The sequence below is a fragment of the Lentinus tigrinus genome (assembly GCF_003813185.1).
Source record: "Lentinus tigrinus ALCF2SS1-7 unplaced genomic scaffold L226scaffold_11, whole genome shotgun sequence".
Lineage (NCBI taxonomy): Eukaryota > Fungi > Basidiomycota > Agaricomycetes > Polyporales > Polyporaceae > Lentinus > Lentinus tigrinus.
In genome coordinates, this window is record NW_027137920.1 from 704,716 (window position 1) to 719,300 (window position 14,585).

Consider the following 14,585-nt stretch of genomic DNA (forward strand, 5'->3'; position numbering starts at 1 on the left):
CTGCCACCACCTCTCTTAGCGAATCCCGCCATGGGCTTACACGGCACTGCGCGCACTCATTTGGAGACTGAGGGCTTCCTTGCGCAGTTCATACTTCTCGGAGTGCACTTCTGAACTCACTGCCTGCTCGGCCTTGGCCATTCACTGGACCCGGAAGACTCACCCTCACTTCGCGTTCGTCGACTGACGACTCGGTGCTGATGCATTCCCGTCCACGGACAGCCTCGCGGCACTGGAGATCTCAGCTGGGAAGACGGCGTTGCTGGAAGGGCGATGGTGGAGGATAGATAACAGGGCGTTGCCGGTGGGGGTCTTGCCTCATTAGAGTTCATCGACATCGGACAGCCTCAAGGTGCGAATGAACGGCGGTCTTCTTGTCCAGAACATTAATACACTGCTGCAGCTGATGCTTTCCGCTTTAGTAGCTCGCTGTTCTCATGCCGCCTGCCCACAGGGTGCGTGGCCTCCGCGCAGAATCCAGATCGCCCGGAACTTTGGCTGCGGTAGCGTGGTCTATCTACTTGAAAAACGCGATTCTTGCAGCCCGTTCTCCGATCTCTGACCCTCTCTCTGAACTACGTTTGACACACCCGACGACCGCTATCGCTACGGGCAACACTACAAAGTGCGTAATTGTCGCCTCTTTCAGATATCAAAGCTAAGACGCGTAACCTTGTTCTAATCAAGCCAATGAGCTTGACACTCTTCCCTCACCGACCCAGTTCCCATCCATACTCCCCATATCCCAGATCGCCTGGCGACGCCTTCTCCCCGCGCAGTGCCATCAGGTACGTTGCGTCCTTGGTTTCTTAGAACTCAAGCTCACGACGGGTTGTCTTAGCGTTTGGCCACCCCCGATGTACCGACCACCACCACCGCGAGTGAATACGAGATCTGACCTCCCGGTGAGTCTTGCGATCACTCAGACCACCTTCCTTCCTCAACGCGTTTTCTCGCAATGCCGCTGCGTAGAGAGACCCCTCGAACTGGCTTGATAGTGACCTCCTCTCATACGTCAACTCACACTATTCAACATCTGAGTCCTCCCTCGCTGTGGAGCTTATACGCGACAACCGGTTGACTCCCCGGGCATTGTGGTATCTGCAGACGGATCGCGAGGAGCTCTCTCGGTACGTTGTTCATCTGCTCCTACTCTTCATTGTCCTTGCCAGGCCTTCTATCACCGCATCGAGCCCACTTCTCACGATACATTCTAGTCTCGCGTCGACAGAATCCCTTCGCCAGTTTGTGATCTCCCTCGCGCAAAGCGTCCAACCCGCCGTCTCCCCTACTACACCCCGCGTCAAGCATATTCGGAGGTTGTCCGAAGACTTCGCGCACCCGCCGCCGCCTCCCACACCCCCACCACCGTCCCCTAGCCTCCCCGAGGAGCCCGAACTTGAAGAAGACGATGACGTCGCAGAGAGCGTTATCAGCGACTGGGCACTCGACGGCGACAACGATGAGATCCACGAGGTGGCAGAAGCACCGCCTGGAGACGCCACTCATGCGGAAGCCACGCCCGAACCTGCTGCCGTGCACCACGCGGAACATGCCTCTGGCGAGAACACCTTGGGGTTGGATATCGGGGGCGAGCCAAGTGAGACTATCGGGCATCCATCCGAACCACAGCCAGCGCTGTCCACGACGTCGGCCGAGGAGTCGCTCATCGACTTCGAGGACGCGCCGGAGACGGTTTCACGGGCGCCATCCGAGCCACCTTCCGGAGATGCTACGGCAACACAGCCTGCGGATCCAGAGAACGCCACGGAATTCTCCGCCGCAGATCCTCAGGTCACCGATGAGCCTGCGGTTGTACAACACGAAGACGCAGCAAGTGTGGCGACCTCCGCGCCAGAAGCTACCGACGAGCCTCCGTCTGGCGCGTCGAACCGCGCAGATCCTCCTGCGGGCGAGCATGCGTCCGAAGGTGCTGGTTCCGGCGGTATGCCCGGAATATTCGACGACGATCTTGGCAATCCTTGGGGAGAGCAGAACGAGGCTGAGACAAAGGCGGAGCTTCCGGTTCCTGAAAAGCCCACTGCTCCCGAGGTGGGTCGTCTGGACGAGCGTAGCGATGGAGAGGTCCACGCCGAGGTCGAGACGGAACGTGAGCCTCTGGCCCCTGCCGAAACCGACACGTCGACGTCTACGTCGCGCCCTGAGGAAGCTACGGAGCCCGCTGGCTCTGATTCCTCTCCTCAGGATCCTCCAGCAGCGGGTGGCGGCGGCGGAGACTCCGTCCAGGGCGCAGAGTCGAAACCCGCAGCTGATCCCGAAGACAAACATCTCCCCACCCCTCCGGAATCTCCAGAAGACACGTCCAAGGCGAACAAACCCCTCCCCACCCCGTCCGTCGAGGAGCCTGTCGCGCCCCCTACTGAGGAAGACGTCACACTTCCCTCCGATGATCAGACCGGCGAGTCGTCGCGGGACATTGGTGGTGAACCCACTACAGATGTTGATCGCCAGGTCGTCGATTCTGGCGCAGAAGGCGCACACACCGCCACGCGACAAGACGGCCCCGATGCCCAGGGTGCACAGGATACGCGCCACGAGGAAAGCGCCCCGCCATCCTCCCCATCGCCACTCCCGCCCGCCACTGACTCGGGCGTGCAGCACGAGAAGCCCGACGAGAAACCCTTGGCCGGTGCTTATCCCACATCCTCGGCAACGCAATCTCCTGCAGTCGACCGCGACGCCGGCGAGCCTCGAGAGCCCGGCAAGAAGCCGAAGCTTACGTGTGTTGCGACCGAGGTCTCAGTCCCTGGCACTCCGGTCCTGTCTACCCCGAATACACCTGCCTCGGAGACGCCAGGTAGTGGTACTGCCGCTGGCCAGAAGCTTTCTAACGCGGAAAAGAAGAAACTGAAGAAGCTGAGGCAGAACGCCAGGAGGGAGGCGGTGAAGTCTGGGAACGGGAACGGGAACGAGGGCGAGCTGGAGATGGGCGTTCGGACACAAGCAGAGCCCGACAGTGGTCGTCAGTCCTCTAACGATGTTAATGGTCCGAAGGAGGACACGGTGGACCCCCCGCAGGAGGCAGCATCAGTGCCCACACCGTCCGGATCCGGCGACACCGACACTCGTGTTCAAGAGCGATCCTCAGAGGGACAGTCTGGAGCACCTCCTTCGCGCACGGACGAGAAGCCGGATACGTCCCCGCATTCTGATACCTCGTCTCCGAACACCTCGGAATCGTCTCCCCCTCCCGCTGCTGCTGATCCCGCTCCAAGTACCGATGCAGTGACCGCTGGAGGCGACTCTCAACGTGACGAGACAGGGCAAAGAGACCCGTCGACTGTTCCTAGCGCCGCCCAAACGGTGTCTCAATCCACCGATGAACCCGAGCACTCTACTCATGACAATGCGCTCCATCCGTCGACAGCAGAGAGATCATCAAGTGAACATCCCGCGTTGGGTGCAGATATCTCACCCGCTGTAGAGTTACCAACCGGCGAGCAGTTCGAGCTCGTGGAACGTGGAGATGCTACTCCGCCTGAACACATCGAGCAGGCACGGGTTGAATCCACTCAACGGACCGTCCATTCCACCAACCCCTCGGTTCCTACAACCGTTTCGACAGCGCGTCGAGAGGCGCCTCGGGCAGCTAGTGAAGGTCCTGCATCCAGTGAGCAGCTGCATCAGACTGGCGTCCGCCCGCAGACAGCACCGGCGTCGCGCTCCTCATCACCCGCCAAACCACAGACCCCGCATTCACCATTGACGTCTCGGGAAACCCTCGCACCCAGGCTCCACGTCGACACGATGGTGTCTCTCGCCCACTCACCCCTTTCACATACGCATCAGCCGTCGTTAGGTCGGTCGGTGTTCTCGTTTGGCAGGAAGCTGTATGATTCTATTACCTCGGGAGGCCTTGAAGCTGCGTCTTCTCCGACGACACCAGACTTACAGTCACGTTCACCGGCACAGTCTCCGTCTCCCTGGCCGTTGCATCCTGGACAGAAGACGGTTCCGTGGGGTTCTGGGAGACGCCCATGGACCAACCAGGCGTCTTTCGACGCTCAGTCAGTGTACGCCGGACCACAGAAGCCGTTGCCAGACCCGAGCATTCACCGTCCAATTGAGTCTGGAGGAGGCTGCAAATCGGAAGATTTGCGTGGAGATTGCGCTGGTCTGGCGGATGCGACGAGCGGCGGTAACGTCGAAGACCGCGCTCCGCGAACGCAGGAGCGGGCTGCTTTCCCCCATACTCAGGCCTCGGCAGACACGTCACCCCAGGCTGAAGTTCCTCCAACGAGTAGCCGCCAGGGTGATGGAACTGTGCAAAGCCATGGGCAGGACAAGGTAGACGAGCCGCGGCCAGAGACAGTTCAGGAGCCAGAGCCAGCGCTGGATCAGGAGACAGCGGAGGGTAACGAAGCGAAGGATGAAGAAGATGAGGAGGATCTGGATGGCGACGAAGAGGACGGTGACGCCGAAGAGGGGTTCATTCAGGTGGCGAGGCCTGGGACGGCCGTTGACACTGTCCGGGCAAGCGAACCTTGTTCTGAAACCGAGGGCACGGACGGCAAGTCGAGCAAGCGTAGCAAACGCAAGAACCGCTCCCGTCAGCTATCTACGCGATCTGAGCAAACAGGTGGATCGACGGGCGCGAGCACCCCGACACAAGAGATGTTTGGTAACAGTACTGATGAGGTCAGTCCCCTTACTCCCTTTCCGGACGCTGCAAGTATTCACCTCTAGAGACAGCCTCCTCTCATTACGGTGCTTTCAAAGGCAGAGCAACGCAAGCTGCTGAAGTCTCAGAACAGTAAGACGCGGAGGAAACCAGGCTCTGGGAGGCGATCATGAATATGGACTTATTTCCCAGATGTACATCATCATGCCCGGGCCGTCGTATACCTTATGTCGTAGTCGTTGTATCCATTGATACCCTTCTTTGTATGTTGTATGTTACCTTGCACTATGCATATTGTATTGTTGTTCTCCGAGAGCGGGAATCTCCATGAAGTGGACGAACATAAGTAACACGTAAAATCGTCGGACGCTTGCCCGTGACGATGTTATGATTTGCGCGCGATATTGTTCATGCCCTGACACAACAGCCTGTTCTTCCAGTACTGTGATATGTACTGATTGGTAGCCAAACATCCCATCAATCGCTTCGAAGGCCGTAGCTGACTGTTTCACCTATTGAGGCCCGACAACGACTGCCTTGGTCTTGAAGTTGTTCGTCAATTTGTCAAGGACATCTTGAGGAAGGTCGAGATGCTTCTGCACTAGCTCTGGGGGCGTCAGAGCCAGCCACTGTGGACGAGAAGACATGGATGAGTTCTGAGGAATGGATAGAGCATCATCTTCAGCTCACCTGGCTCAAACTGACATCCTGCACGCGGTCTGCAAATACACACTCATTAATCACCTCAGATTTTGCAATCCAGTGTTGCTCTTACCCGAGTTGAAGATCTCCAGGTAGTGCAAAGTGGTGTTACCAGTGTTCTCCACGTAGTGACCTTGGAACAGTCAGCACTTGTGGAGGTGAGCAAGTTTCAGATAAAACGTGCACTTACCCATCGATGCCGGGACGAATCCAACATCTCCGGCCTACCGAAAGAATTGCATTGAGTTCTGTTACGTGAGCACTACCATTGAAAGGAAATGTACCTCATAGTCGAAGGTTCGCGCGGCGCTGGTTCCCGCATGAATCGTGACGCGGCCTTGGCCGCTACTGTACCACGGGACAGCTCTTGTCAGCGAGATCCGTCAAGAGATTGAAGATGGTACCCACATGAAGTAACTCCATTCGTCTTGAGTGGGATGCCACTGCGGAGCGTGAGCGAGAAATTCACGTGCCTGTGGACACACTCACATGAAGTTCCCTTGTGTGCGGCGTTAGAGCGGCGTTAGAGGATGAGCATGTAAGTTCTCGACGAACCTCATTGCACCGGGCTCGACTGTCACCTCCGCTGCGGATATCTCTGTCGATGCCTTGAACAATGTCGAGTCCACTGGCTTGAATGTTCCACCCGAGAATTGGGTGGGTTTGACTTTCGAGAAGGCGAACGTAAACGGGTCCGGGATCGTTCCCTGAGGACTCTTTGGTGGTTGTTCATTGGGCGGAGGAGGAGCTATAAACCATACAGTTAGCACTCAGCCCGCGAGTGTTCGGCGAGGAGTATTCCTGGCCACGTACTGCTCGGGAATATGTATAGCTCCTGATCGACGAGATGATCGAAGGCAGAGATGCTAGTCTGGAAATTCTTCGCAATGACTTCCTTGGGAACATGAGCCAGCCAATCGGTGAGCTGCGAGAGATCTGTGATCAGGATGTGGAGACACATGTGCTTGCTTCCCAAGAGGAACGTACCAAGAACGTCGAGTCTTCGCTGAATCCGCCATCAGGGAACACCTACACGGACATAGAATTAACCTCTGCCACAACCTAAACGGTCATAGTCAACTCACGAGGAGGAATTCTGCCCCGTCGGGGCTGGCCGCAGTGGCTTGCAAGCTGTGGGGCATACCGGCGGGGAAGAACCACAGGTCTCCTGGGTTCTACCGTTGAGAACAGGCAATGAGGTCCTTGCGCAAATAATCCGCGGACTGTGGGGCTTACCACCGTACCGATAAAATTCTGTCCATCGGAATTCACTGCGGTGATTTGGACGGAACCCTATACGCACGCGTAAGTGCCAGCGCCCTCGACTACGTGTACATGGATAATCTCTTACCTTGAGGATGAAAGCCCACTTTACGACCGTACGTCAGCACACGAGGCATGCACCTAATAATAAGCTATAGAGAATACCTCAGACGTCTTGTGCCAATGGAGCTCCCTGATCGCTATTGTGAGTATAGTGTCCGAGAGACCCCCGTGAAGCTAAGGTCGGGCATAGACCTGCTACTGACCGAATAGAGCCAGCCTCAAGGCGCATGTTCACGCCGGCGATCGCTGCATGGCAGTCAGTAAGTATTCAATGCAACTGCCCACGAGATGTAATTACTCACACGTAGCGATTGGCATTGCGTTCACTGACAATAGTCGTAAGCATCAAGCGATGGGAAGGGTATGGGATCATGCAAGCACCGTTCTGTTCGCGAGCCCATCCCCCAGTTTGCAGGCGGTTGTGGCTCAAGCTGAAGGGCCATTTCGCATTTGGGCTGTATCCATGACTCAGGATCCGAACAGTGAAGGAGGAACAAAGACACGTACATTTCACCGTGGTCGGTGGTCGGAGGTGCCAGAAGGTCGGCGTTCTGCAGGTCGATGGGCACATTCTGCGGACCAATGACGTTGGCACCCAGCTGACCACGTTGACCAGTCGGGATGATGTCCGAGTCAGGTTGCCACAGTAGGTCATTCGGGTCGTCGCTGGCGAGCGCCACCGTCGTGTCTGGAAGGGGCGGGGCACTGCCGGAGGCAGGAGGGCGTGCACCAGCGGACGGACTGACGAGAGCCGTGCTAGCGGCGGCGGATGCACTGGCGGCATCCGTGCTAACAGCAGCGGACACGCTAACGGCAGATGAGGCGGGGCTGGCAGCAACAGATGCGCTCGAGGCGGAGGCAGCTATGCTCTGCGCGGCTGACGCGCTTGCAGCAGAGGAAGCCGCACTCGCCGCGGCTGATGCACTTGCGGCCGGGGCTGCGATGGCAGACCCCGAAAGGAGCAGTGAAGCAATGAGGGGGAGAAGGAGGCGAGTCATGGTCGACGCAAGTGTACGCAAGACCTGACGAACGGGGTCCTGTATTCGAGCTAAGGCCTTTATATCTGCCTCCTCGGACGCACTCCTGCCGAGAGTCGCTTGTGAGACCCTCTACATCTCGCGGACGTTGGCGGCAGATTACACGCGCTGCCACATCAAGCTCCCGGTTCCTGTATCCGTAATGCATCACCGGATGCACGGCAATGCACAGGCGGGTAGGGTTTGCGCGTTATACATGGATCTCGCTGCGTTCGAGTGGCGCGTTTTGGGACGATGCTTCGCGAGCCCGTCCAGGTAAGATCGGGCGCAGATCTGAAGATCGCAGCCCAGGACGTAATCCCCTTGTCGTGATAGGGCAGACCATCGAGGGCGGGCCCAGCTTCGCGAAGGTGGTCGCTGACTGAAGTCCGCGCGATTGCGTGGTCCGTGGATAACTGAACGAGGGTCCGGGGCGCGAGAGCCTCCTGAGCGTCTGTTGTATCAACGTATTCTCTCAGACTGCTCGGTTCGCGAGCTTGTTGCGACGGATGCAATGGTCCAATGGATCTTACTGAAGGCTGGTCATGAACAACGCGTTCCGTCCTTGAGATGTGTTACGATGGAGACTCGATGCACGAGAACATACCTCGAATACTCACAGCACCTCTCCATGGTCCCGGGTGGCAATGTCAATCTTGCCCGTGAGTCTTGAGTTCATCGTCAGCAGCGAATCTATACCATATGAAGACGGAGGCACGTACCCGAACAACCTATTTGAGCGAGATTACATGAAGTTGCACTCACTCGAAGCGCACTACTGGGCCCGGGAAGCCTTGTTCCGAACGCTCAACGTGACACGCTGACCCTCGCGTGACGGCAGTAGAGGACACGACGACACCGAAACTGGGGTAATTTGCACGGAGGCCGCCACATACGACGTTCACATCCCTCGCGACCATTTCGGAACGGCTTCGAGCCCACGGAGGAGGTTAGTAGCGGATATCCCGACTTTACATCAGCGCCTTCGCGTGAGATGTCAGTCTATGTAACGAACTCACCGCAGCTACGGGAGCTGGAACAGGAAACGACGTAGCTACCTTGTGAGTACAGCTGTAACTCGCTCTGAACTCTATCGCAGAAATTGCGTCAATAGACTCGATTACGTGCGGAAGGATGTTTGCTCTTCTTTGCGCAGCTCTGTGCGAGGACTATCCTCCGTATGGCTGGTACCTGCCGATGGCTTCCCATGAGAACGCAATGCCGTCGACAGAGGACACAGGAATTGAGGTTCAGAGCTCCACCCACGATATGTGCGTGTTAATAATAGCACGGTTGAAGTAACCATGGTTTGGTCTTGGGCGGTGGCTGGTAGCTCCGAGCCATAAGCCGGTCACAATGCCTTATCCGTCAGCTCTGACAGCATGCAAGTGGGCAGCTCCTTACAGGCATAGAAGAACAGGTGTAGTGTTTCGTGACGTTGACCTGACCAACGTAGTTAGTGCCGATTACCGGGGAGAGTGCGCCATGTAACTGGTCGAGAAGTGCAAATGAACTCACCGTCCCACATGGTGCATGTTGCACAGGCATGAGAACAGGATCCACGGTGTTGGTTCCTGGACCGGGAGGTGAGGAGTGGAGTGATCAGACGATGCTACAAGTAAGTCGCAAATGGGTCATGCATTAATATAGTATAGTAAGTGACCGAGCAGGCCTCAACATGGCATAATGCGGACTCGGTTGTCGTTCGCCAAAATACGCGCGGCTTGTTCGGCATCAACGAACCAGCTGAACCCCTTCTCTTGACCTTTCCGGCCATTGACAACAGGATATTTGAGCCGTCGGAGAAAGGAACGATATGGGAGTGCCTGGACGTGCAGATGTAGGTGAGACACGGAGATATATGGTGGTATGTGGAATCCTAGGCTAAACGCAACTCGCGTGTCAGCAAATGCAAGCTACCAAACGGAGTTCACTAACCGTCTGAGGTTCGGAGAGACGTACATATCGTCTAGCACCTTGTGACCAATCTCCATCATTTCCCTGACTACCCAGTTTCTTAGCATGCGGTGCATATATAATGGCAATCGTTCTCACCCATTATCGCGTCCGCTCTACGCAGGGACTTCACGCTCTCTTGATTAGCCATGTTAGTCACAGCTCGATAGTTGTGAGCGAACCAACTCGCCTATGTGCCTCTTCGGGATAACTTGCAGGTGATGTTGAGCCGCCGGATTAATATCAGTGAATACTATATATCTATCATTCTAGCGGTGATTGAGATCGCGAGGGGAAGGCAAGATAAAATAACTGACACATACCTCCCAAATGACATCGAACCCATTCTCCTTCGACGCACCGCAGAAGACACAAGGCGCAGACGGGAGCGCACATCCGGTGAGCAAAACCTGTCCCTCTACATCGTCATCCAAGGTCTTCAATGGAGCCTCCTCCCGCCGCGTGTGCGAGTGAAATAGCATCTTCAATATAGAGAAGAGAGTCGCGTGTATTCTCTGAGAACCATGACACGAGAGTGTTTGTACGTCCGAGTTCTGAGTAGAGTCCAATAACATGTCTAGAGGATGAATGAGAGGTCGTAAAGAGGCGTAAGATACAGATGAGCAGAGAGCGTGCAAGCTGCAGGGAGAGGAGAGGGAAAAGACGTAAACCTGACGCAGTGATGCTCCTCCTCGCCGTGCAGAGCAGACGGGGCCGTCGGCGCCTACAGCCGCCTATCGTTGGCAGGGACGTCCACGTGCCGCATCCCCCGTTTTGGACTTGTCTTTTGCCTCCGCGACGGTGAGTGGTTCGGACTCCAGCGCCTCCTTGCAGCTGTCCTCTCCTCCGTCCTGGCGTCGGAAAGAACATAAGGGTCTGAATTGTTCCAACAGGACCTACGCCGTCTGACACTCGGTGCTTTCCGTTCTCTCGGTGGCGTATCGTCAGGCATGGATGCAGAGAGCGGTAAATGCCCACACCTCGCTGCGGTTTTGGCCGACCCAACCGAAAGTACGGCACTCCTCAATCGATATAAGACCGCCGTTCGTTGGAACGCACACCGCTCTCAAGAAGTAGGGTATCCCGCGAAGCGTCGCAAGGTGAGTATATTTTCTTTCATGATGATGGCCACATCCTGCACTGGCTGACGCGATGCCTGTCCTTCAGATCACTCCGCCAGAATGTGGCGTTTGCGGTATTGCTCTCTCGAGACCATATGCCTGTCTCCACTGCCCATTCGCTGGATGCTGGCAGGACAAACACGTTAAACTACACCTACAGGACACTGGCCACGATTTCTGTGCGTCGCGTCATCCTACTACCGTCGATTCGGGTCGTGTCCGGCACCGCTCCCAGTGTTCCTGGGACAGTGCCAGATGATGGATTCCTTCCCACTATTGTACTGAAATAGCCACTAAGCTATTCTCTCTGCAGGCACCGACATCAAAACCGGAAATGTATTCTGTGTTGAATGCGACGATTTTGTCTACGACAGCACACTTACTCGCGCCCACACATCCGTACTCCTTGCGATTGAAGAGCGAGTCACCAACTTTCAAGGTATGCAATTTGTCTATCTTGAGTATGCCCACCGCTAACTCTGTCGCATAGTGGAAAAACATGGACGAGAGCCGTTCACGCCTTGGGTGCCGAACTCACAGGAAGCGGCTGCGCTCGAACGAACCGTGCCTCTTCCATGTCAAGGTCAGCTCCCCGTATTTTTCTAATTCTGCGAAAACAGGCTCTCACGCAACCCGCAGGCCGTCGCGGACTTCTGAACCTGGGCCAGACGTGCTTCATGAACGTAATTCTGCAGTCGTTTATTGCGAATCCGCTGCTTCGCAACTACTATCTTAGCGATAAGCACAACAGCAAGCTTTGCAAAGTCAAGGATTGCACATCCTGTGAGATGGACAAGCTCTATTCGGAGGTGCGTCCACGCCGCATATTTATTGTGAGCCAGAGTTGAGACTAACCTCCCTAAACAGGTTCATTCAGAGAACACGGCGGCGTATGGTCCCATAGACTTATTGGCGAAGACGTGGCGGGTCTCTTCCGAGCTGTCCGGGTATGCACAGCAGGATGCCCACGAGTTCTTCATCACCGCCCTAAACCAGATTCATGCCACGTCTAAGGGTTCGACGGCACTGCACTGCATCTGCATCATCCACTCAACGTTCGCGGGCTTGCTTCAGAGTGATGTCAAGTGCGAACGGTGCGGCAAGGTCGCTGATAAGACCGATCCGATGCTCGACATCAGCCTCGAGCTCAAGGGAGAGACCGGTAACGAGCAGGGCCTGACGCTCGCTTCCTGTCTTCGCAGGCAAGCCCATTTCCCTTCCTATGCATCCCCTTCCCGTTGTACCTGTGCTAACGTTATAGCAACCTGACGTCAGATACACGCATCCGGAGAAGCTTGGCCCAAATGAGTACAGCTGCGAGAAGTGTGGCAAGGCCTCCCATGTACGCCGTCTGTCTGCTCTCGCCTCCCTCGCCATCTGACCTCTTCATTCCATCATCGTCGCTAACAATGGGCGCGGTCACACACAGGCTAGCAAGCGTCTCAGCATCCGCAAGCTGCCCCCTGTTCTCAGCTTCCAGTTCAAGGTGGGAGCATCTCACCAATCGCGGAATTGACCTGCACCGTTGACCACACGCCTTTTGGTTCGGGTCTCCTCTTCTTCCCTGTCTTCCGTGCCTTTCTTCCGTGACTTCGCCGATCTTGCGGAACCCGTCGTCACCTCGTTACCCACCGCACGTCTATATCCGCATTCATCCCCATGGCCATTTCCGTCCGCACCTACTTTCGTCTCCTCGGACCGCAACTCTTCCCACTGAACAGCGCTTTGAACACAATTCGGCAGACAAGTCCGCGGCACGGAAGATCGAGGCCCCCGTCCGCTTCCCGGCATCGCTCAACATGGCCCCGTACACGACCCTGGTCATGCACAAGCAGGAGCAGACGAAGGAAAGCGGAAGCGCGGCCATGAGCCTTGTTCCGTACGTCCTCTCTCGTTTTAGCCCCTCTCTCACCTCCTCGTGTTCGCCTCTCATCACTGTGCGCCATTCTGCTCGGTCCACCTCCGCTCCCCGCGTCCGCTCCGTTCCTGACCTTCTCCACCCTCCTTTACTTGGCCGCTTGTCCTCTCCTTCTCCGTATCTCGCCGCTTCGCGGCCGCCTCATGCCGCCTTGCACCCACGCTGTTGACGTTTGCTCACCAATGACACTTCCAGGGACAGAGCCCTCGGGCCCGAAGCGCTCTACGAATACGACCTTTTCGCTGTCGTGTGCCACGAGGGCGGGATAGACAATGGGCACTATACTTGCTACGCCCGTTCGCACGACGAGGTCCGTCCCGTCCGTTCCTGCCCACCCGGCATACCTTCTGCCGGGCGTTCACACATACTGACCTGTGTCCGCGTCCACTCCGTGTGCTCTGTCCATCCGGCACAAATATAGTGGTACCGATACGATGATGACAAGTGAGTGCTCATATTGATGTTACTCGCGCGCGATCGCTGAGCTTAACTTTTGCGACGTGTCCTCCCACAGGGTGACACATTCGACGCTCAGCGCGTGTCTCAACTCGCAGGCCTACATGTGCTTTTACGTGAAGAAGCACATCGACTATAAACCCCATGTGACGCCTTCGTACGTCGTCACGCGCGAGCAGGAAGCCGTCAAGGAGAAGGAGCGCGAACGCGAGAGGGAGGCGGCACGACAGAAGGAGGTCGACGACGCAATCCTCGGGGTGCTGTAAAATCGGGATACGTTTCTTGTTGTATGATAATTAGGAAGTTGTTTGCTTCTAAGAGGATATGATAACGGAACAATGTACACCAAGAAGAAACAAAGGCCAGAGGCCGAGGGGTGAAGGTCGAAGGGAGGTCCTAGGTAGTTATACATCGCAGCCAGGTATAGGAGACGGCTGGTGGGGAATAGTGGATGGTGTCTAGCACTAAAGGGATACAACGAAGAACGAACGGCTACATAGCTGACAACTGCTCACGAGTGTACGACGTTCACGGGATGATGTCGTTCAACTCCCCTTCCCTAACCCGGATCTCTACCACCTCGACCTCGTAGTCCATCATGGACGAGTTCGTCGAAGACACGGAAGATGACACGAAGCCACGAGAATTCGAGGGGGACGTTGACGCGACATCTGATCGACGCAACACACGGACAGGCCAATCTCATGTAAGCACAACGGGAACAGAAGCAGAGAAAGTGTACGAACATCGGTCTTTGATGTATGGCGGGACGAAGAGGTCCTGGTGTAGAGACGTAGTGTGAGCACATGCATGCGATGACAGGAGGCTCGAAGCTTACCTGGTTCCACACAAAGCCCTGGCTCTTCTGGATGGTTAGGATGGGGCGCAGAGTGAACACCGGCTGGCGCTGCTTCTTTCTGTGCTCTCTCTTGGGACTCTCATAGTGCTCAACTGCGCGTTGCTTGCCCTTGATGTCCTTCTTCATCTCCGCCACCTTCTCCGAAGACATGGGTTCGTCGCCCTCGTCTATCTCCATGTCCCCGTCGATCTGCGACGATCGAGTGTCGCTCGAGGAGATGCGATGCTCGCCGTCAGAGCCGACGTGATCATAGTCCTCTTCGTCCTCCGAACACGAGTTGTTGTCTGACGCACTGTCGCTATAGTCATCCTCGTAGGGGATCTGCTCGTAGCACGCCCACGTTGGCGGCGACGGCGCCCGGCCGAGCGTGCGGCGGCGGAAGAACTCAGGGTAGGCGTCCGAGGTGGTGCTCATGGCTGTCAATGTAGTTGCTTGAGGATGGCGAATGCCGATGGCGGGGGGGGTCGATATCGGATATGCGTCGGGTGGAGGCGGTGGTGGTGGTCGGGGAGCAAGAACGGAGAGGCTCGGAGGCGCAGGGATGTGATGCGCTGTGACGGGGCTTAGGGCTGGGGTTGGCGACCGAGTC

At 56.5% G+C, this 14,585-nt stretch overlaps 5 protein-coding genes across 5 annotated transcripts; 2 read left to right on the forward strand and 3 right to left on the reverse strand.

Annotated features, from left to right (window-relative positions):
- Positions 1 to 483: 483 nt before the first annotated feature.
- L226DRAFT_60070 (uncharacterized protein) lies at positions 484 to 5,271 on the forward strand. Its single transcript, XM_067685677.1, has 5 exons — positions 484 to 625; positions 688 to 788; positions 842 to 905; positions 973 to 4,659; positions 4,714 to 5,271. Exons 2-5 carry the CDS (start codon positions 691 to 693, stop codon positions 4,813 to 4,815), a joined length of 3,951 nt encoding a protein of 1,316 aa, XP_067535862.1. The 5' UTR covers positions 484 to 625; positions 688 to 690; the 3' UTR covers positions 4,816 to 5,271.
- Positions 5,015 to 7,668, reverse strand: L226DRAFT_552865 (Bicupin, oxalate decarboxylase/oxidase; the record flags this gene model as incomplete). Its single annotated transcript, XM_067682892.1, has 18 exons — positions 5,015 to 5,271; positions 5,333 to 5,361; positions 5,418 to 5,477; positions 5,535 to 5,568; positions 5,629 to 5,692; positions 5,753 to 5,787; positions 5,834 to 5,843; positions 5,900 to 6,092; positions 6,158 to 6,269; positions 6,332 to 6,373; positions 6,430 to 6,519; positions 6,581 to 6,637; positions 6,696 to 6,713; positions 6,773 to 6,800; positions 6,874 to 6,916; positions 6,973 to 6,996; positions 7,052 to 7,125; positions 7,178 to 7,668. 18 exons carry the CDS (start codon positions 7,666 to 7,668, stop codon positions 5,155 to 5,157), a joined length of 1,521 nt encoding a protein of 506 aa, XP_067535863.1. The 3' UTR covers positions 5,015 to 5,154.
- Positions 7,669 to 9,314: 1,646 nt separating this feature from the next.
- On the reverse strand, positions 9,315 to 10,347 carry L226DRAFT_534863 (HIT-like protein). Its single transcript, XM_067680766.1, has 5 exons — positions 9,966 to 10,347; positions 9,833 to 9,911; positions 9,742 to 9,780; positions 9,625 to 9,691; positions 9,315 to 9,570 (listed from the first exon to the last, which is right to left on the reverse strand). The coding sequence occupies exons 1-5, from the start codon at positions 10,215 to 10,217 to the stop codon at positions 9,360 to 9,362; spliced, it is 648 nt and encodes a 215-aa protein (XP_067535864.1). The 5' UTR covers positions 10,218 to 10,347; the 3' UTR covers positions 9,315 to 9,359.
- A 138-nt stretch (positions 10,348 to 10,485) lies between these two features.
- Positions 10,486 to 13,481, forward strand: L226DRAFT_534864 (cysteine proteinase). Its single transcript, XM_067680767.1, has 12 exons — positions 10,486 to 10,742; positions 10,810 to 10,942; positions 11,077 to 11,202; positions 11,254 to 11,346; positions 11,403 to 11,572; positions 11,631 to 11,965; positions 12,039 to 12,105; positions 12,193 to 12,249; positions 12,485 to 12,642; positions 12,877 to 12,991; positions 13,103 to 13,125; positions 13,196 to 13,481. The coding sequence occupies exons 1-12, from the start codon at positions 10,593 to 10,595 to the stop codon at positions 13,401 to 13,403; spliced, it is 1,635 nt and encodes a 544-aa protein (XP_067535865.1). The 5' UTR covers positions 10,486 to 10,592; the 3' UTR covers positions 13,404 to 13,481.
- L226DRAFT_612918 (uncharacterized protein) lies at positions 13,480 to 14,525 on the reverse strand. Its single transcript, XM_067686446.1, has 3 exons — positions 13,976 to 14,525; positions 13,884 to 13,917; positions 13,480 to 13,808 (listed from the first exon to the last, which is right to left on the reverse strand). The coding sequence occupies exons 1-3, from the start codon at positions 14,408 to 14,410 to the stop codon at positions 13,666 to 13,668; spliced, it is 612 nt and encodes a 203-aa protein (XP_067535866.1). The 5' UTR covers positions 14,411 to 14,525; the 3' UTR covers positions 13,480 to 13,665.
- Positions 14,526 to 14,585: the final 60 nt, after the last annotated feature.